At 43.6% G+C, this 15,858-nt stretch overlaps 2 protein-coding genes across 3 annotated transcripts in view; one reads left to right on the top strand and one right to left on the bottom strand.

The window, feature by feature from the left end:
- EXT2 (exostosin glycosyltransferase 2) overlaps nt 1-11,001 on the top strand; it is a 160,433-nt gene extending 149,432 nt beyond the window's left edge. The window contains exon 15 of one of the 2 annotated variants that reach the window (XR_008311287.1): nt 9,853-11,001. The gene's annotated coding sequence lies outside the window, so the exon portion shown is untranslated. Of the gene's footprint in view, nt 1-3,838; nt 6,215-9,852 lie in introns of those variants that run through there. The other variant, XR_008311286.1, reaches the window with a different exon arrangement.
- A 4,040-nt stretch (nt 11,002-15,041) lies between these two features.
- Nucleotides 15,042-15,858, bottom strand: part of ALX4 (ALX homeobox 4) — a 93,530-nt gene continuing 92,713 nt past the window's right edge. Inside the window, exon 4 of the mRNA XM_053284701.1 lies at nt 15,042-15,724. Coding sequence (XP_053140676.1) covers nt 15,401-15,724 — 324 coding nt within the window. The 3' untranslated portion in view covers nt 15,042-15,400. The remainder of the gene's footprint in view (nt 15,725-15,858) is intronic.

The following is a 15,858-nucleotide window of genomic DNA, read 5'->3' as shown; positions in this document are numbered from 1 at the left end:
TCAGATCCGTGGCAGCCTCTGTGGCCTTTGATCGTGCATTCCCTTGGGACACTGTTTGTCCATTCGTTTATCCGCCATTATGGTATTGATGCCAGGGCACAGAATGATGCTGTATTTGGCAGGAGTGTCCTGCAGTCTATTTTCAGTTGATGTACTTGTTTCTGAAATAAAAGATTCTGGCAGATTACATATTGCTTTGTTTCTTCCCTCCTCCTTGGGTGCTAGCTTGTTATGCACCCATTGGTGTAAAAGACAGAGACCACGTTGAAGAACAACAGGTTACTCACCTGTAACTTTGGTTATTCTAGTGGTCATCTGTACTTTTACACACCCTCTCATCCTCCCTGTGAGGTCTCCTGAAGGCAGACTCTGTGACTGAAGGGATGAGGAGTGGCACAGACACATATAGCGGCTGTGGGTGGGGTTCCCTCCCAAAGCAGGAGAATTGAGCTTGTTAGGTTCCAGTGAGGTCTCTGCGCAGGCACATAGCCCACTGGTGTAAAAGTACAGATGACCACTAGAAGAAGCAAAGTTACAGGTGAGTAACCTGTAGTTCTCAGGTTTAGAGGCTGAAGAAATGGGCCAATTTGGGGTGACAAGGGAAAATGTTCTAAACTGTCTTGATGATTAAAAATTAACAAGTCGCCAGGGACAGATGGCATCCACCTGAGTTCTGAAGGAACTCAAATGTGAAATTGCTGATCTCCTAGCAAAAAAATGTACCTTGTCCCTACAATCAGTCTCTGTACCGGAGGATTGGAAAGTAGTCAATGTGACTCCAATTTTTTAAAGGGATCTGAGGGGATCCAGGAAATTGCAGGCTGGTCAGCTTAACTTCAGTGCTGAGTAAATTGATGGAAATCATACTGATCCAGTATCAGTTTGGTGACTGATCTAGACAAAATTGTTAAATATACAGAAGAAAAGACTTTGCTGAAGAAGAACCAGCATGGCTTCTGCAAGGGCAGGCCTTGCCTCACTAACCTTTTGGAGTTCTTTGAGAGTGTCAACAGGCATGTGAATAAAAGTGATCCAGTTGATACAGTATACTGTATTTGGACTTCTGAAAAGCTTTTGACAAAGTTCCGCACCAAAGGCTCTCGAGTAAACCTAGCAGACATAGGAAGCTGCTATATACTGAATCAGACCGTTGGTCCATCTAGCTCAGTATTATCTACACAGAGTGGCAGTGGCTTCTCCAAGTTTGCAGGCAGGAATCTCTCTCAGCCCTATCTTGGGGATGCCAGGTAGTGATGTGCACGGACCGGTCTGGAAGCCATTCTACAGGCCTCCAGACCGGTCCGGACATGGGCAGTTTGGGGTTCGGGCAGACTGGGGTGGGGGTTCCTTTAAGAGTGGGGGGAGGGTGTACTTACCTCTCCCGCTGCTTTCCCCCCTCCGGCGCACGTATTTTAGTCAGCAATTGGGGCGGCAGGATACCTCCCTGCCGCCCCTCCCCCCACTCGGCTGCAAAAGGCTTCAGGAAGCCTTTTGCGTGTGCATCACGTATCTGTGATGTGCGCGTGTGCGTGTGTGGCCGCGCGCACACGCAAAAGGCTTCCTGAAGCCTTTTGCAGCCGAGTGGGGGAAGGGGAGGCAGGGAGGTATCCTGCCGCCCCTATTGCTGACTAAAATACGTGCGCCGGAGGGGAGAAAGCGGCAGGAGGGGTTAGTACACCCTCCCCCCACCCTTAAAGGAACCCCCACCCCAGTGCCAGACTGCAGCTCCGCGGTTCCGTGCACACCTCTAATGCCAGGGAGGGGACTTTTAACCTAGATGCTCTTCCCAGAGCAGATCCACCCCATAAGACTCAACTTAGGGGCCCCCAACTCTTTTTGGACTACAACTCCCATAATCCCCAGCCACTGTGGCCAATAGACAGGGAATATGGGAGCTGTAGGCCAACATCTGCAGGAGGGCTGTAGTTTATTATTTATTTATTTATTCATTCATTCATTCATTCATTCATTCAATTTTTATACCACACTTCCAGAAAGGCTCAGGGCGGTTGAGCAGCCCTGCCCTAAGGGGGATATCTTACAGTGCTCACACATGTAGTCTCCCATTCATATGCAGCCTGCTTAGCGAAGGTGACAAGTTATGCTTCCTACCACAAGACCAGCTCTCTTCCAAGGGAATAAAGGGACATGTGGGGATCAGTAACTGGTTGAAAGAGAGGAAACCGGGTAGGAATAAATGGGCAGATTTCATAATGGAGGGAAATAGGAAGTAGGGTCCCCCAGGTATCTGTACTGGGACCAGTTCTCTTTAACTTGTTCATAAATGATCTAGAAGTTTGGGTAAGCAGCAAAGTGCCAATTTGCAGATGACACTAAACTATTTAGGGTAATGAAATCCACAAAAGGTTGTGATGAGCTGCAAAAAGATCTCTCCAAACTGGGGGAGTGGGTGACAAAATTTCTCTATGTAAACTGCCCTGAGCCATTTTTTGGAAGGGCGGTATAGAAATTGAATGAATGAATGAATGAAAATGCCAAATGCAGTTCAATGTAAGCAAATATAAAGTGATGCATATTGTGGCAGAGAAAAAACCCCAATTTCACATATACGCTGATGAGATCTGAGCTGTGACTGACCAGGAGAGAGATCTTGGGGTTGTGGTGAGCAGCTAATTGAAAGTGTCAACTCAGTGTGCGGCAGCTGTGAAAAAGGACAATTTCATGCTAGGGATCATTAGGAGGGGGGGTTGAAAATAAAAATGCTAATATTACCATGCCCTTGTACAAATATGTGGTGCAGCCACATCTGGAGTACTGTGTATAGTTTTGGTCACTGTATCTTAAGGATATTGTAGAACTGCAAAAAGTGTAGAAAAGGGCAATCAAGTTGATCAGGGGGCTGGAGCATCTTCCTTATGAGGCAAGACCACGGCATCTGGGGCTTTTTACTTCACAAAAGAGGCGACTAAGGGGAGACATGATCACGGTGTATAACATTATGCATGGAGTGGAGAGAGTCGACATAAAGAAATTTTTCTCCCTCTCTCACAACCCTAGAACCAGGGGTAATCCCATGAAACTGAAGGTCAGGAAATTTAGGACTGACAAGAAGTACTTTTTCACACAGCACATAATTAATCTATGAAATTCTTTGCCCTGAGCTGTGGTGATGGCCACCAGTTTGGACAGCTTTAAAAGTGGCTTAGACAAATTCATGGAGGACAGATCTATCTATCAATGGTTACTAGTCCAGTGGCTGTGGGCCACCTCCAGCCTCAGAGGCATGATGCCTCTCAATCTCAGTCACAGGGGAATAACAGCAGGAGAGAGAGCATGCCCTCATCTCTTGCCTGTAGGCTTCCAGCGGCATCTGGTGGGCCATTGTGTGAAACAGGATGCTGGTCTAGATGGGCCTTGGGCTTGATGCAGCAGGGCTGTTCTTATGTTATTTATTATTATTCATTTAAACCTATTTCTATACCACCCAAAACTTGCATCCCTGGGCGGTTTACAAAAAAGTAAAACATTAGTAAAACAAAAGAAGAATTAAAAAGTTAAAATGTGACAACAATTTCAAATTTTTAAAATAACTAGCTTAACCCATGCAGAGCATCTGCACGCTAGTACTTGATTGCTCCCGTCACTCACAGCCCCCTTCACCTCAGAGATCTCTCCACCCTCACCTGAGCCGCACTCCTAATGTCACACAGGGAAAATCTGAACCAAGATGGCTGTCCTTCATGACAAGCAACATTTGCCTGAAGCACTAGGTAACCTAGTGCCAAGCTGTCAGCACTGATTATTAGTGGGAGTGTTGCTCAGTCTACCTTAGGTCTGAAGCCGTTTGGAATCACTTGCCCTTTCTGTGTAATTTCAGTTTAGAACAAACTGCTGTTTTACAGTCCTGCATCTGCTGATCTTCATGATTCTGCTGCCTGCCAAGTTCTTGCGGCAGTGGCTGTGAAGGAAAGTTGTGTTTCTCATTAAAGGGATAATGAATGGCAACATCTGAGACAATTAGTTGAAATGGAGCAGTGATGGTGGTGGCTGAAGCGTAATCCATTGGAGGAAACACAGCACAGTCCTGATAGGTATTCCCAGCAGGAATTCCAGCAAGATTTCTCAGAAGGGATACTGAACTGAGAGGGAGGCCTCCTGTTTGCCAGTTTCATTTTCCGGAATTGGTTCCAGTAATTCCTCTCCAAAAGTCCTTGACTTTATCCTCATTTGCCTTGATTGTCTGTTTACTTGGAGAAAGAAGGAAATGCTTAACTCTTTCGGTGCCTATGCCCTGTAATAAGTGTCTACAGTTTTGGAAACCAGGCAAACATGAAGCAGATTTGTTAGCAATATCTGTGGGCTATTGCTTGGCTTTGAATAGAGACAGTCACTGCACTGTCTTAAGATAACTTGTAAAAATACATGAATAAGCTCCACCCCCCTTTTAAACCCTTGTGAATATGGTTAATGCAGCATGTATTGTGGCAAACAATAACTTAACCTGATGGGCATGCTTTTCTGTTTTCTTTTGTTCCTCCAAGCAGAGAAGATCTTAAAATTAGCATTATCAACTGATGGCCACCCTATCTATAAACAAACTTAGCATCCTGAATATTCTTGAAGGTGTGGTGCCTCCTACAGTACAGCAGAATAAAGTCCAGAATGGGGAAACTAAAATGTTGATATTTTAACATGCCCAGTACAGATTAACTCAACATAATCAAAACCTCAAAAATAAGGAACCTTTATTTAAAACTTCACTAGAAGGGTTGCTAATTGATTATGTTATTTGTGGCTTGGGGAACCAGAAGGGAATTTAGCTACAGAAGCAGTTGCAAGAATCACTCACATTTCCCCTTCAACGCTGGTTCTCCAAGGGCACTTGGAATTACTATTAGATCTTTCAATGCTAAGATAATGGTGATGTTTATGTGTTTCTGTGAAAAAGAGAGTTTTTGGCTACAGTCACTGTGGTGTTTCCAGTGGTGTCGTCTAAGATGTTTCCTCTCATTTTATACAGAATTCTGAATTGCTATTCTATCTATCTATCTATCTATCTATCTATCTATCTATCTATGTTACACAGTGATTCAACCATTTGTATGTAATATATATGAATGCTGAGACAAGAGAAGGTGTATCTAGAACCCTCCCTACCAAACCTTCTTAGCTATCTGTATGCAGGTTATTTCTTTCATTTATGTTCTGTATTGTGACATTGTAGGTGGGGGTAAAGACTGTGAGTGTGTAGAAACTGAGACCTAAAATATATAAAAGCTGGGGACAGAAAAAATAATTGGAAAGGTAAAATGTGGGAAGGCACAAAAAGGCCAAAGGAGTGCATCTATCTGTCTCATCATTAACTTTCAATCTAAAAATATATCCCCAGCTGTAACAGGGAAAGTAGAAGATACAAGCAACAAACTCTCATTTGTCTTGGATTAAATGCAACACCTTGACAGATGGTCTCCATATGGCTGTAAAGAGATGCCTTTACCACTTTCTCATATGTTTAGAGGCTATGATTGGTCTGAATTATTAAAAGATTAGTAATTCTTTGAAAAGGAGAATGTAAAAAAATTAAAAGCAGCATCAACTGAGCTAGTAGCATATTAAAAATTACTTTTCCACTTGATGAAATTTCACACCTAAATGGATTTAAGGTATTAAATGACTCTCAATCTTCTATGTAGAATTCCACATCTGTGTGAGGGCTGCTTCATTCTGCAATCAGTGTCTCAACCTGGCCAGCCCCTTCTTGCATTAAGTGAAAGAATAACCCAGAAGCCCATAGGCTTCTTTTCTTTTGCACACCCTGATCCACTTGCCCATACTAGCTCCCTCCCCACCTCTTTCCATCTGCAGTTATAGCTCTATCCAGACATAATGTTGTATGTGCATTCAAGTGACTGAACACATGTATGTGTGTTTGTGTGAATGACTGTACATGCATTCTTTAAAAAATGAACCTATGTACAGACCCCCTCAAATACATGGTACAGGTTGGAAGTGTGCTGCTTTACATGTGTTGAATATAATGTGTGGATGACTATATGTGTGTACAGGAGTACAGATCTGTACATGTGTATGCTGCACAAAGAATGTACATGTATTCAGCACGGTGTGTGAATAGGGCTTATGTCAGATGAATAAATGGAGCCGGTGGTATTCATTTGGCCCCATGTACTTTACTCAGCTGCCAAATTGGAAAGGCTTCTTCTTTACTTGTGTAGAATAAAGATTAGTGGTTTTTTGGGGGGTGTTTTTTTTGTGTGTGTGTGTATTCCTGTTCTGCCCCAAAATTGCATCTCTGGGTAGTTTACAATAAATGCAACATAATAATACAGCATAATAAAACAACAATTAAACATTAAGACAATTTTAAAATCACATTTAAACCGAATTAAAAGCTTGGGTAAATAGGTGTGTTTAAGCAACTTCTTAAAAATTGCCAGAGGTGGGGAAGCCCTTACTTCAACATATGCTTTCTCAGCTATCCTGGACCTAAGCTGTTTATGGCTGTATAGTTATAACCAGCACTTCGTATTTTGCCCAGAAACTTATTGGCAGCCAGTTCTTTCAATATATGTTATATATATTGGTCTCTTCAAGATGACCCAGAAACCAACCTGGCTGCCACATTTTACACCAGCTGCAGTTTCCAGACTATGTGTGAAGGCAGCCCCAAGGAAAGTGCATTGCAGTAGTCGAGTCTAGAGGTTACCAGCATGTGTACTATTGTTTTAAGGTCATTTATCTCCAGAAACGAACACAGCTAGAGTATCAGCAGAAGCTGATAGAAAGCACTCCTGGCCACTGCCTTAACCTAAGACACCAGAGAGAGTTTGGGATCCAAATGTACTCCCAGACAGTGCATCTGTTCCTTCTGGGGGAGTGCAACCCCCATCCACATCCAGGACAAGCAGATCAAAATTGAATTCTGACCTTGCACAATAAGTACCTGTGTATTATTTGGATTCAGCTTCCATTCAATAGTCTTCATTCAGCCCATTACTGCCTTCAGGCAAGTATTTAGGAAGGTTATGCCTTTTGCTGATGAAGTTGACATGGAAAAATAGATTTGGGTGTCATCAGCATATTGATAACACCCTACACTAAATCTCATGATTATCTCTCCCAGCGGTTTCATGTAGATGTGAAAAAGCATTAGTGATGGTATAGAGCCCCAAGGGACTACATATAAAAACTCTCATTTTGAAGAGCAACAATCTCCAAGTGACACCATCTGGAATCTGCCCAAGAGGTAGGAGTGGAACCACTGCATACCAATGCCCCCCCCCCCACCACCAACTCCCTCAAACGATCCCAAAGGATACCATGGAAAGCCTTGATGGTATGGAAAGCCTCTGAGAGATCCAAAAGGGCCAAAAGAGTCACACTCCCTCTGCCAATACTCAATAGGGAGGAGAGCTGGTCTTGTGGTAGCAAGCACGAATTGTTGCCTTTGCTAAGCAGGGTCTGGTCTGCCCTGGTTGTATTTGAATGGGAGACATGTGAGCATTATAAGAAATTCCCCTCAGGGGATGGGGCCACTCTGGGAAGAGCAGAAGGTTCTAACTTCCCTCCCTGGTATCTCCAAGATAGGGCTGAGAGAGACTCCTGCCTGCAACCTTGGAGAAGCCGCTGCCAATCTGTGTAGACAATACTGAGCTAAATGGACCAATGGTCTGACTCGGTATATGGCAGCTGCCCATGTTCCAAATTGGAGATCATCAGGCTGACCAAGGCCATATCCACCCCATAACCTGCCTGAAAATCAGTTTGAAATGAGTCTAGATCATCTGTATAACTGTGAGCTATCCACATAAACATTCTACAAAAATAACAGAGATAATACAACTCAGCAACAGTTCACTACTTCTTCCTAACCTCTGCAGGGTTTTGTAGGAATAAGAGGAGCATAAGCATAATCAGCCATTAGACCTTAAATGCTGCTTGAAGCTAACTCCTGTTGAAGTGGCACCTTTGGGCTGAGGAGCAATAAAGGAATATCAAAATCACTGATAATGCTTAGGCGGTTTTAGTGAAATTTCACACCACTATCATGTTGGGAGCAAAGGGTGCAGAAAGTGTATTTGAAAACTGATGTCATGATCCTGAGTAAGTTCAGGGGCTACCTGTCTCCCGATGCCAGATGTTTTCTTCCTTTAAACTTCCTTTGAAGCTGAGATGAAACTACAAAAGCTCTAAAACAGCCGCGGATACCTTCCCCCTTCTCTTTCATTGTAAACTCCAGGAATACTCTTGTAATGTGCCATCCATGTGCCGTGATCCTACTAGAGTAAGCAGTAACCAGCCCTTCACAGGTTAGGGACCATAACAACATGCAGAAGATCCCAGGTTTAGTTCCCTGTGTCTGTCACTAAAGTTGCTCAGGTTGCAAGGCAAGGAAGGACTCCCCCCTGAGGCCCTGGAGAGTTGCCTGCCACCCACCAGAACAGATAGTGCTTAGCTAGATGGACCAGTGGTCTGACTCGGATCAGGCAGCTTCAGATGGAGGCTTGACAAAACTAGAGCTTGAGCATTAATTGGGAGCACTGTACACACCTTCTGTTTGGTCTGAATTTGAGGGTCTAGGTTAAATATATTCAGAATTGGCGAGCAAAGGGGAATAGTCCTGTTCAGTGTGTGTGAGAGAGGGAGAGAAATCAATGTGTGTGGTGCTTTACAAAGTATGAGAGTTCGGGTCTCTCATGCTCTGTAAAGCACTCTGCAGAGTTTATAATTTAAAATTTGATACAAGGCAGAGGAAGAGGAGGCAAAAGGAATAAAGAGGGAGGAATATGCTATTACAGTATTTCAGTTATACATATGCTGACTTCTATGTATTTTAAACATTTACTTCCCATCCATTCAGGATGATGCAGATTTGAAGTTCAAATCACTAAAGCAAGAAGTGGCGGGTTTCTCATAATGGAGGAAGCCTTCTCTTAAATACCTTTGTTGGAGTAGAGCTTCAGTGATAGCTGGATGGTGTTGGTGGTGATTCTCATGTGACTGGCCAAGATTTGCCATTGAGTTGAAGGACCCATGTAGTCTACTAGTCACGTTTCCAGGCTTCCTCAGATGACTGCTGGGACAGGTGTAGTGTAAGGGACTCAGGGATGAGATGTGAAGTGATTGCATCTCAACCAGTCACTGAGATGTAGGTCCCGAATGCAGACAGAATTGTTAGTAATGTCCTTCAGTTGGTAACAGATGGGCACCCACTGTCTTAGATATTCTAGGAACACTATGTATGTCACCTTGAGTTCCATCATAGAAAAAAGTTGGGAGCTAAATATAATAAATTATGCCATCTTTGGATGATTCTGTTGCAATGATTAATATTCATGCATGCCTCAATTCCACAAGACAGCTCTGCAGCTTCTGCACATGTGGCATCTGCAGATGCTGAAGCACATCTGAATGTGTAACCACATTGCAATGCTCATCTGGGCCCCACTGAACTGGCAGGATCCATCTATTGCTAGCAGAATCCATCTATTGATGTACATCCACATCCGGGACCAGCAATTGTTAGGTACACCTAATTGCCCACAACTTGGGCTGGTTTGGGAATATATCTTTTTGAAAGAAAACTAATTGAAAGCAAACACCAGAACTGATCAGTTAGTTATAAGTTTATTCGGTCATTGATCAGCAAAGCAGAACTGATCATTTGTGTAACTTTTCTAGAGACCATCCTGTGAGCAGAAACCTGAGAATACTTTTGAGCTCTGATCACAGATGTGCTTTTCAAAAAAAAAAAAAAAGAAATGTGGAGAATCAACGTAAATTTCTGTATGTATGTGCTTATGGAATTCCTTCAGAACAACCTGTGAGCGCCAACACCACATAAAAATAATCTTATTTTCCCCCTGTAATCAGGTCTTCACTTCATCCACCAGCAGCCTAATGTTTAGCAACTCATTGGCTGGCTCCAAGTTTGCCTGCAGGATGTTCCCGTGGTCGCTGCTTCTAAGACTCTCTCGAGGCAGCAGGACTGTAAGCTGCCACCTGTTGTTAATCTAGCCTTGTTTAATCCATTCTGCTCTGTGTCAGCAGTTCAAAAGGGCACTGTTAGTATTTTTTGCCAACTTCAATTAACGTGAGACTTTGGAGGCCCCCTCCGATCACATTTCATCTGTCATGAGTCAGGAACAAAATAGACAGATTTCCGTTGGGAGTAGAGAAGAGACCATTTATTGCAACTAAAAATAACAACAATAATAGTATTTATTTGGGTCTCCTCTGCCAAAGCTCTAGGTGTTTATCATTCTTTCTCAACAACTTTTCCTTTGTTTAATTTTTTTTACTGTGGCATTATGAAATCTCACTTTATTCTCATCCTCAACTTGGGCGGGGGGCCTGTATGTGCAACAACTTACTTCAAACAAAACAAAAATAAAAACAAAATGCAAAGCAGTTTGTTCTTTTTTTAATATTACAATGTAATGAATTTGCAATACATATCTGTATAGGCAGCAAAATTGTATGGCACAACCTCACACAGCAATTTTTGTGGGGGGGTTTCCCATTCCATTACTTTATTCTCAAACTTTTTTTAATGTATATTTTTAATATATTCTGCCCCAGGCCATTAAGCTAAAGGAGAAAAAAAATAAGTTGCATTTATACATGGTTACAATATTTTACAACAATAATATTGACTGAGGTTTGTTTTCTTGCAATCTTTCTCCCATTCTCACTTTCAAACACTGCACACCCCCAAACCGATATATTATTATACATTGAAAACTGTCCTTCAACATCAGTAGTATAAAAGTCCTAGCACTATCTATATATGTGGAAAGAGGACCGGGCAATAGTGACCCACAATTTGGTAAAGAATGGAGGTGGGGGAAGGGTCACGCGTGGACTTCCCTGCAGTGCAGATACTCTCCCCAAAGTTGAAAGGCTTTCATCTGTTCAGTCAAGCTCTGCCCTAGTTCCCATTTGGCTTAATTCTTTAATTCCAAGTGTTTGCTTTTTTGCTATGTCAGTCAACGCAGCAAAATAAACAGAGTGCTCAGCTGCTGTGTCTGCCTGATTATTTTTCAAACCATTTCCAGGAAACTACCTTTTTTCACTGTTGTTTGTTTTCAAAGTGTTTTACAACATACTGTGAAATCTGGGTGCACTCTGAGATGAGAAACAGCCACCAAAAAAATAAGAAATCTAGAAATCTCCTGTAAAGGCGGGTGGGGGTGGGAATGAATGAAATGGGCATATAGGACACACTGTGCATGGCCCTGGTCAGCAACTAGTTCATTTTGGGAGGAGGAGGAGGAGGGCGTGGAAGGTGTGGGCAAGTGTGGCTCCTCCCAAGTAAATTTCCAGCAAGATTTCACTGCCATAGCCACTGCTCCAGAGGGTGCCGCATAGAACTCGGAAGGATAGATTTGGTGCTTATCCCAGTCAACCTCTGGCATTCTCAGTCTATATTCAGTGCACTGAGGCGAGTCTGCATAATTGTTGGTGGGAGGACTTTAATGCAGCACTGATGCAAAGCTATCCCGTTCTTGTAATCCATACAACATGTGCTCTGCCATGCACTGATCTTCTGCTTGTCTGCACTGTAGAGTTGGGAGTGGGAGGAATTGCAGTATTAGCATGGGTAGTACATGCCAAGCTATTGAAATGAGTGCAAAACCCCGCGTCAACATGGTAGTTTTTTTAGTTCTGATTTCTAAACTTCCAACTTCAAGGAATACAGGAAACTCTTGGGCTGATCTGCCATGAGTGACATTATCTTGCTAAGGATGGATTTTTTAAAAAAATTGAATGTTGAAGTTGTGGTCGAACTAGGCATGCGCAACACACATCTGCCATCAGAATGGCAGCCCTGTGTCTGAATTTTCTCACCCTTTCGCTGTAATGTTTAAGCACGCTTATGTGTGTTATCTCCCTACTTACCTCTCCAGCAGTAACCAATGAAGTAGAGTGGGAGCAGGGGAAATGCACATTCTCATGACACCATGAATGTCAATCTGGCTGAGACAACAGTCCTGTTTCTGAGCATAATATCTATCTCCACTCTTAGTGTGTGTATACTTTTTTCAGTGGATTTGCACATGTTGCTTGTGAATAGTCCAGCACATGGTGATCCAGAACACTGCTTCAAACATCATGAAACACCTTCTGAAGTACATTTTGTTTACAATTGGGCAATAATTGAACCAGTCACATGCAAAGTTGCTATTGAGTTGAATTTAACACATACTAATCAAGAGAGCCTGCTTTTATGCAAAGTACACATCAAATACATTTCTGCACATTTCTTCACACACAATACCTTTTGCACACTACTGCACACAGTACTATGTATATACTATGTAGCCAATACGCACGGCCAGTGTTGACCATCCAGCCTGGTTCTAAGCAGCCAAAATTCATTTTAGTCATACAGCAATGTACTACTTAAAAATCAGGGTGAAATCACATGGCAGTTTTATAAGCTGCTGATATTAACACTGGAGTGCTAACCCAGCAGCATGAGCTACTTGTAACTGGAGTTATCCTCCCACAATGGTACATTACTTGTCCACTCCCTGAAAACTGGAAGTATGTTGGACAGAATATATGGCCAGTGCTAACATGAGAAATCCTTACTCACGCCCAAACAAAGCTGACAATCTCCATTCAGGGCAGGGGAGTTAACATAACAGTACCAGTTCCTGAGACATTATGATGGGACCTGGATTTCATAGCTCAGAAGCAGGAGGGGTAGAGAGAGCTCTTTCCTGACAAGCTAGGCTCATTCTCACAATCCACATAACTATAGTTTAACTATGATTACCAAGCTGGGCATGCTGATGTGAGAACCTGAGCTTTATCAGCAATTGTAGTCCTGCCACTGTGATCAACTAAGATCAGCAATAATTGCAAGCGCCACCACGGTGAGGCTATGATTGCCCATAAAGTGTAGGTTCTCACTGTCACACTCCACAAGTGCATGCCTGACTTGGCAATTATAGTTAACCCTTTATCTAAAATCACACAGGTTGTGAGAACAAGCCCATTGTTCATAGCTAAGTTGTTACTAACTTGTAGTGGAGGGGACTTGGATTTTTTTTTGCGAATGCCAGTTCTATTGCAAAAGTACTGAATTTTCTACAAATTACAGGGTCTGATCCACAGAAAGCAGAAGCATTTCCAAGTTTCAATGAGGTGCTTGACACTCCCACTACCATCGATAAAGTTTAAGCATGCTCAGATTTTGACATCAGGGAAAAGGCAGTTTTTCTGTAGAACCAGCATGTCAGTTATGGTGAGGAGTGCTGTAGAATGGGGTGGTGTAAGAGTCACAGCATCTATTGGATAGTGCACGTGGCATCTTCACTAGAGAGAAAGGAACTTTCTTTCCCTAAGAGAAAAGGATCAGGGCCTGTTTACCCTGTATGCCACAAGCATCTGTTATGATTGCAATGTATAGAATTAGTGAGCTGGCCAGAAGTATAGGGACTCCTGAGGACTAATCATATGCCGTATGAAATGGGGGCAGGAGAGGGATGTCCACCTTTTGTTTCATCTCAGGAACAGGATGTCTCCAAACTTCTTCAGTTCAGATTTTCCACCAAGTTTTCCTTTCCAGGGGCTGGGTACACTGCAGACTAAGCAGCCTTGCCTTTGGGGAGCTCATTCGCTCATTCATAGGGATCGCCAGTGGCTTCCTTACTCTTCCAGGTTGTACTGTGTGCAAATGTGAATGATCCCATAGATATGTGAAAGCCAGAAGGCAGGTGTGGGCTTGTGTCTCAGGTATGACTGAGGACGGTCTTGTTCTTTTTGCTCCAAAGTCCAAATGAATTTGTATGAATTACAGAGCCTGCACAGCAGCTGCTCACTGGAAGGATAGGGACTCATAGCCACACCTCTAAAAAAACCATCCCAGATTGATGGTTTAAAGCTCCCCCCGCTTCTTCCTCTCTCCTCCTGTGGATGTGGATCAGTGCATAAGAAACCACAAAATTCAAACACTATTAAAAGTCTGCTTTTCTTATAGCTGAGTTGGACAGCATCTCACCAGACTTCATATAAATCCTCTTTGATCCATCTGTAATGCAGACCGACACAGGGGAACTGATGAATGGGAGTAATGAGGTGGGTTTGTGTCTGCGAAAACTTTGAGGTGAACGCATAAGCATTTCCAACTACGGAAATAGTATCTATTTATCCAAGATGCTACTTCTTGCAATCTCCATTCAGATGGGAGGAACTGGTGTTCCGGGAAGGAACAGTTTGGGACACCAGGAAACTGGTGTTTTTTGAGCTGGGCTGCAGGAAGCAGCAGCATGTATATACTTCCTTAATTAAAGGAGGGTCTGGTAACCATGCAGATTGTCTGTTATTGGCCAAAAGCCTGGGCATGAAATAACAACATTGGAAGAGAAAATCACATAACTTGGCCCTGTTTAGAGCTAGGCATAACACAAGTGCAGACTTGGGAAGCATTTCCTCTTCCTTTCCCACAGTTTCCTCCCCCAGCTTTGTTTCTCATTCAAGCCAATAGGCAAGCGATCTCCAGCTCCTCTTTGCCTGCTTGCCTGGCAGCCTCAGAATCCTGCTTACTAGAGTAGATGTGGAAGGGGCAGATGAAAGGAGCGGGGGGGGGAATGAGTGGGAGCAGTAGCAGCTGCCTTGTCTCTTAATTCAGTGGGAATTTCAAACGCAGGAAAAATCTCCAGGTTGCAGCCTGTCAACTCTACTTCTGTGGCTTTCAAGTACCCTGTGTGTTGAATCAGAATGCCTTACACTCAGCATACACACACAGGTTGGGATTCTAGGTCAAGAACAGTGAAGGTAACCACATTCCTCTGGTTTTAGGCATCATAACTCTATCCATAACATCAAAATAAATGAGAAAGAAGATGGGGGGGCGGAGGGGAAATCAACTGAAATGCTTGATTTGAATATTTCAGGGAGACAAATCTGGGGTCAGAAAAGGTAGGAGACCAGTGTTCCCTCTAACAGAGATTCCTAGATGTTGTTGACTTCAACTCCCATAATCCCCAGCCAAAGGCCGTTGAAGCTGGGGATGCTGGGAGTTGTAGTCAACAACATCTGGGAATCCCTGTTGGAGGGAATAGTGTAGGAGACCCCAAGTGCCCTTTTTGACTGGCATCCAGGAAAATAACAGTAGAAGAGAAACATGCCATGTGCACAGAAAATGCAATTGTGTTTTACGTACCTGAAACACCCACTCTTTCCTTTCACACACCCATTCTCAGGTGCTCACAGCCTGCCCCCCCCCCGCATGCTTAAAACACTCCAAATATGGCAATATACACAATGCTAGTATACCTAGGGTAGCTAAAAGTGCTGCACTCAGATCTCTGAGGAAGGCATTGGCTGTCTTGAGTCCAAGAGTGGATAGATTCGTTTGGTTGTCCCTGTTTGCTCTGCCAGTGTCTTGAGGGCATTGGCTACAGCCCTGTCATGTTGCCCATGATATGGCAGCACTGTGCTCCTTTGCTTTCATCCTCAGGGCTGCAATGCTGGAAGACTTGCGGTCAGGCTCACCGTTCAGCTCATAACCATTGATGCCAGGGCTGATGCCAGCACTGCCAAAGAGGCTGCCCATGTGAGTCTGTCCCACGTGGCTGCCGGGAGCAGAGACACTCAGGAATTCAGAGACTCCTCCAGTTGCATGGGGATGAGCGTGGGGAGACATGCAGGAAGGCACCGAGTCACAGGGTACTACGCAGGCAGGCACAGGGGAGGCAGCACCATTGTTGCCAATCCAGGATGGATTCTGGATCTGAGATGGAGAGAGGAGGGAAAGATCATTTAACTCACCTTGGCTTGTCTCATGGTTCAAAGAGTAAGCAGGGCCTCACCAAAAAGATGCAGGTATGGGAATTGTGAGCTTGTTCATATCTCCTTCCAGACAAG

The sequence above is a fragment of the Hemicordylus capensis genome, chromosome 1, assembly GCF_027244095.1.
Source record: "Hemicordylus capensis ecotype Gifberg chromosome 1, rHemCap1.1.pri, whole genome shotgun sequence".
NCBI classification, from domain to species: domain Eukaryota; kingdom Metazoa; phylum Chordata; class Lepidosauria; order Squamata; family Cordylidae; genus Hemicordylus; species Hemicordylus capensis.
This window is presented reverse-complemented; position numbering and strand designations above follow the sequence as displayed.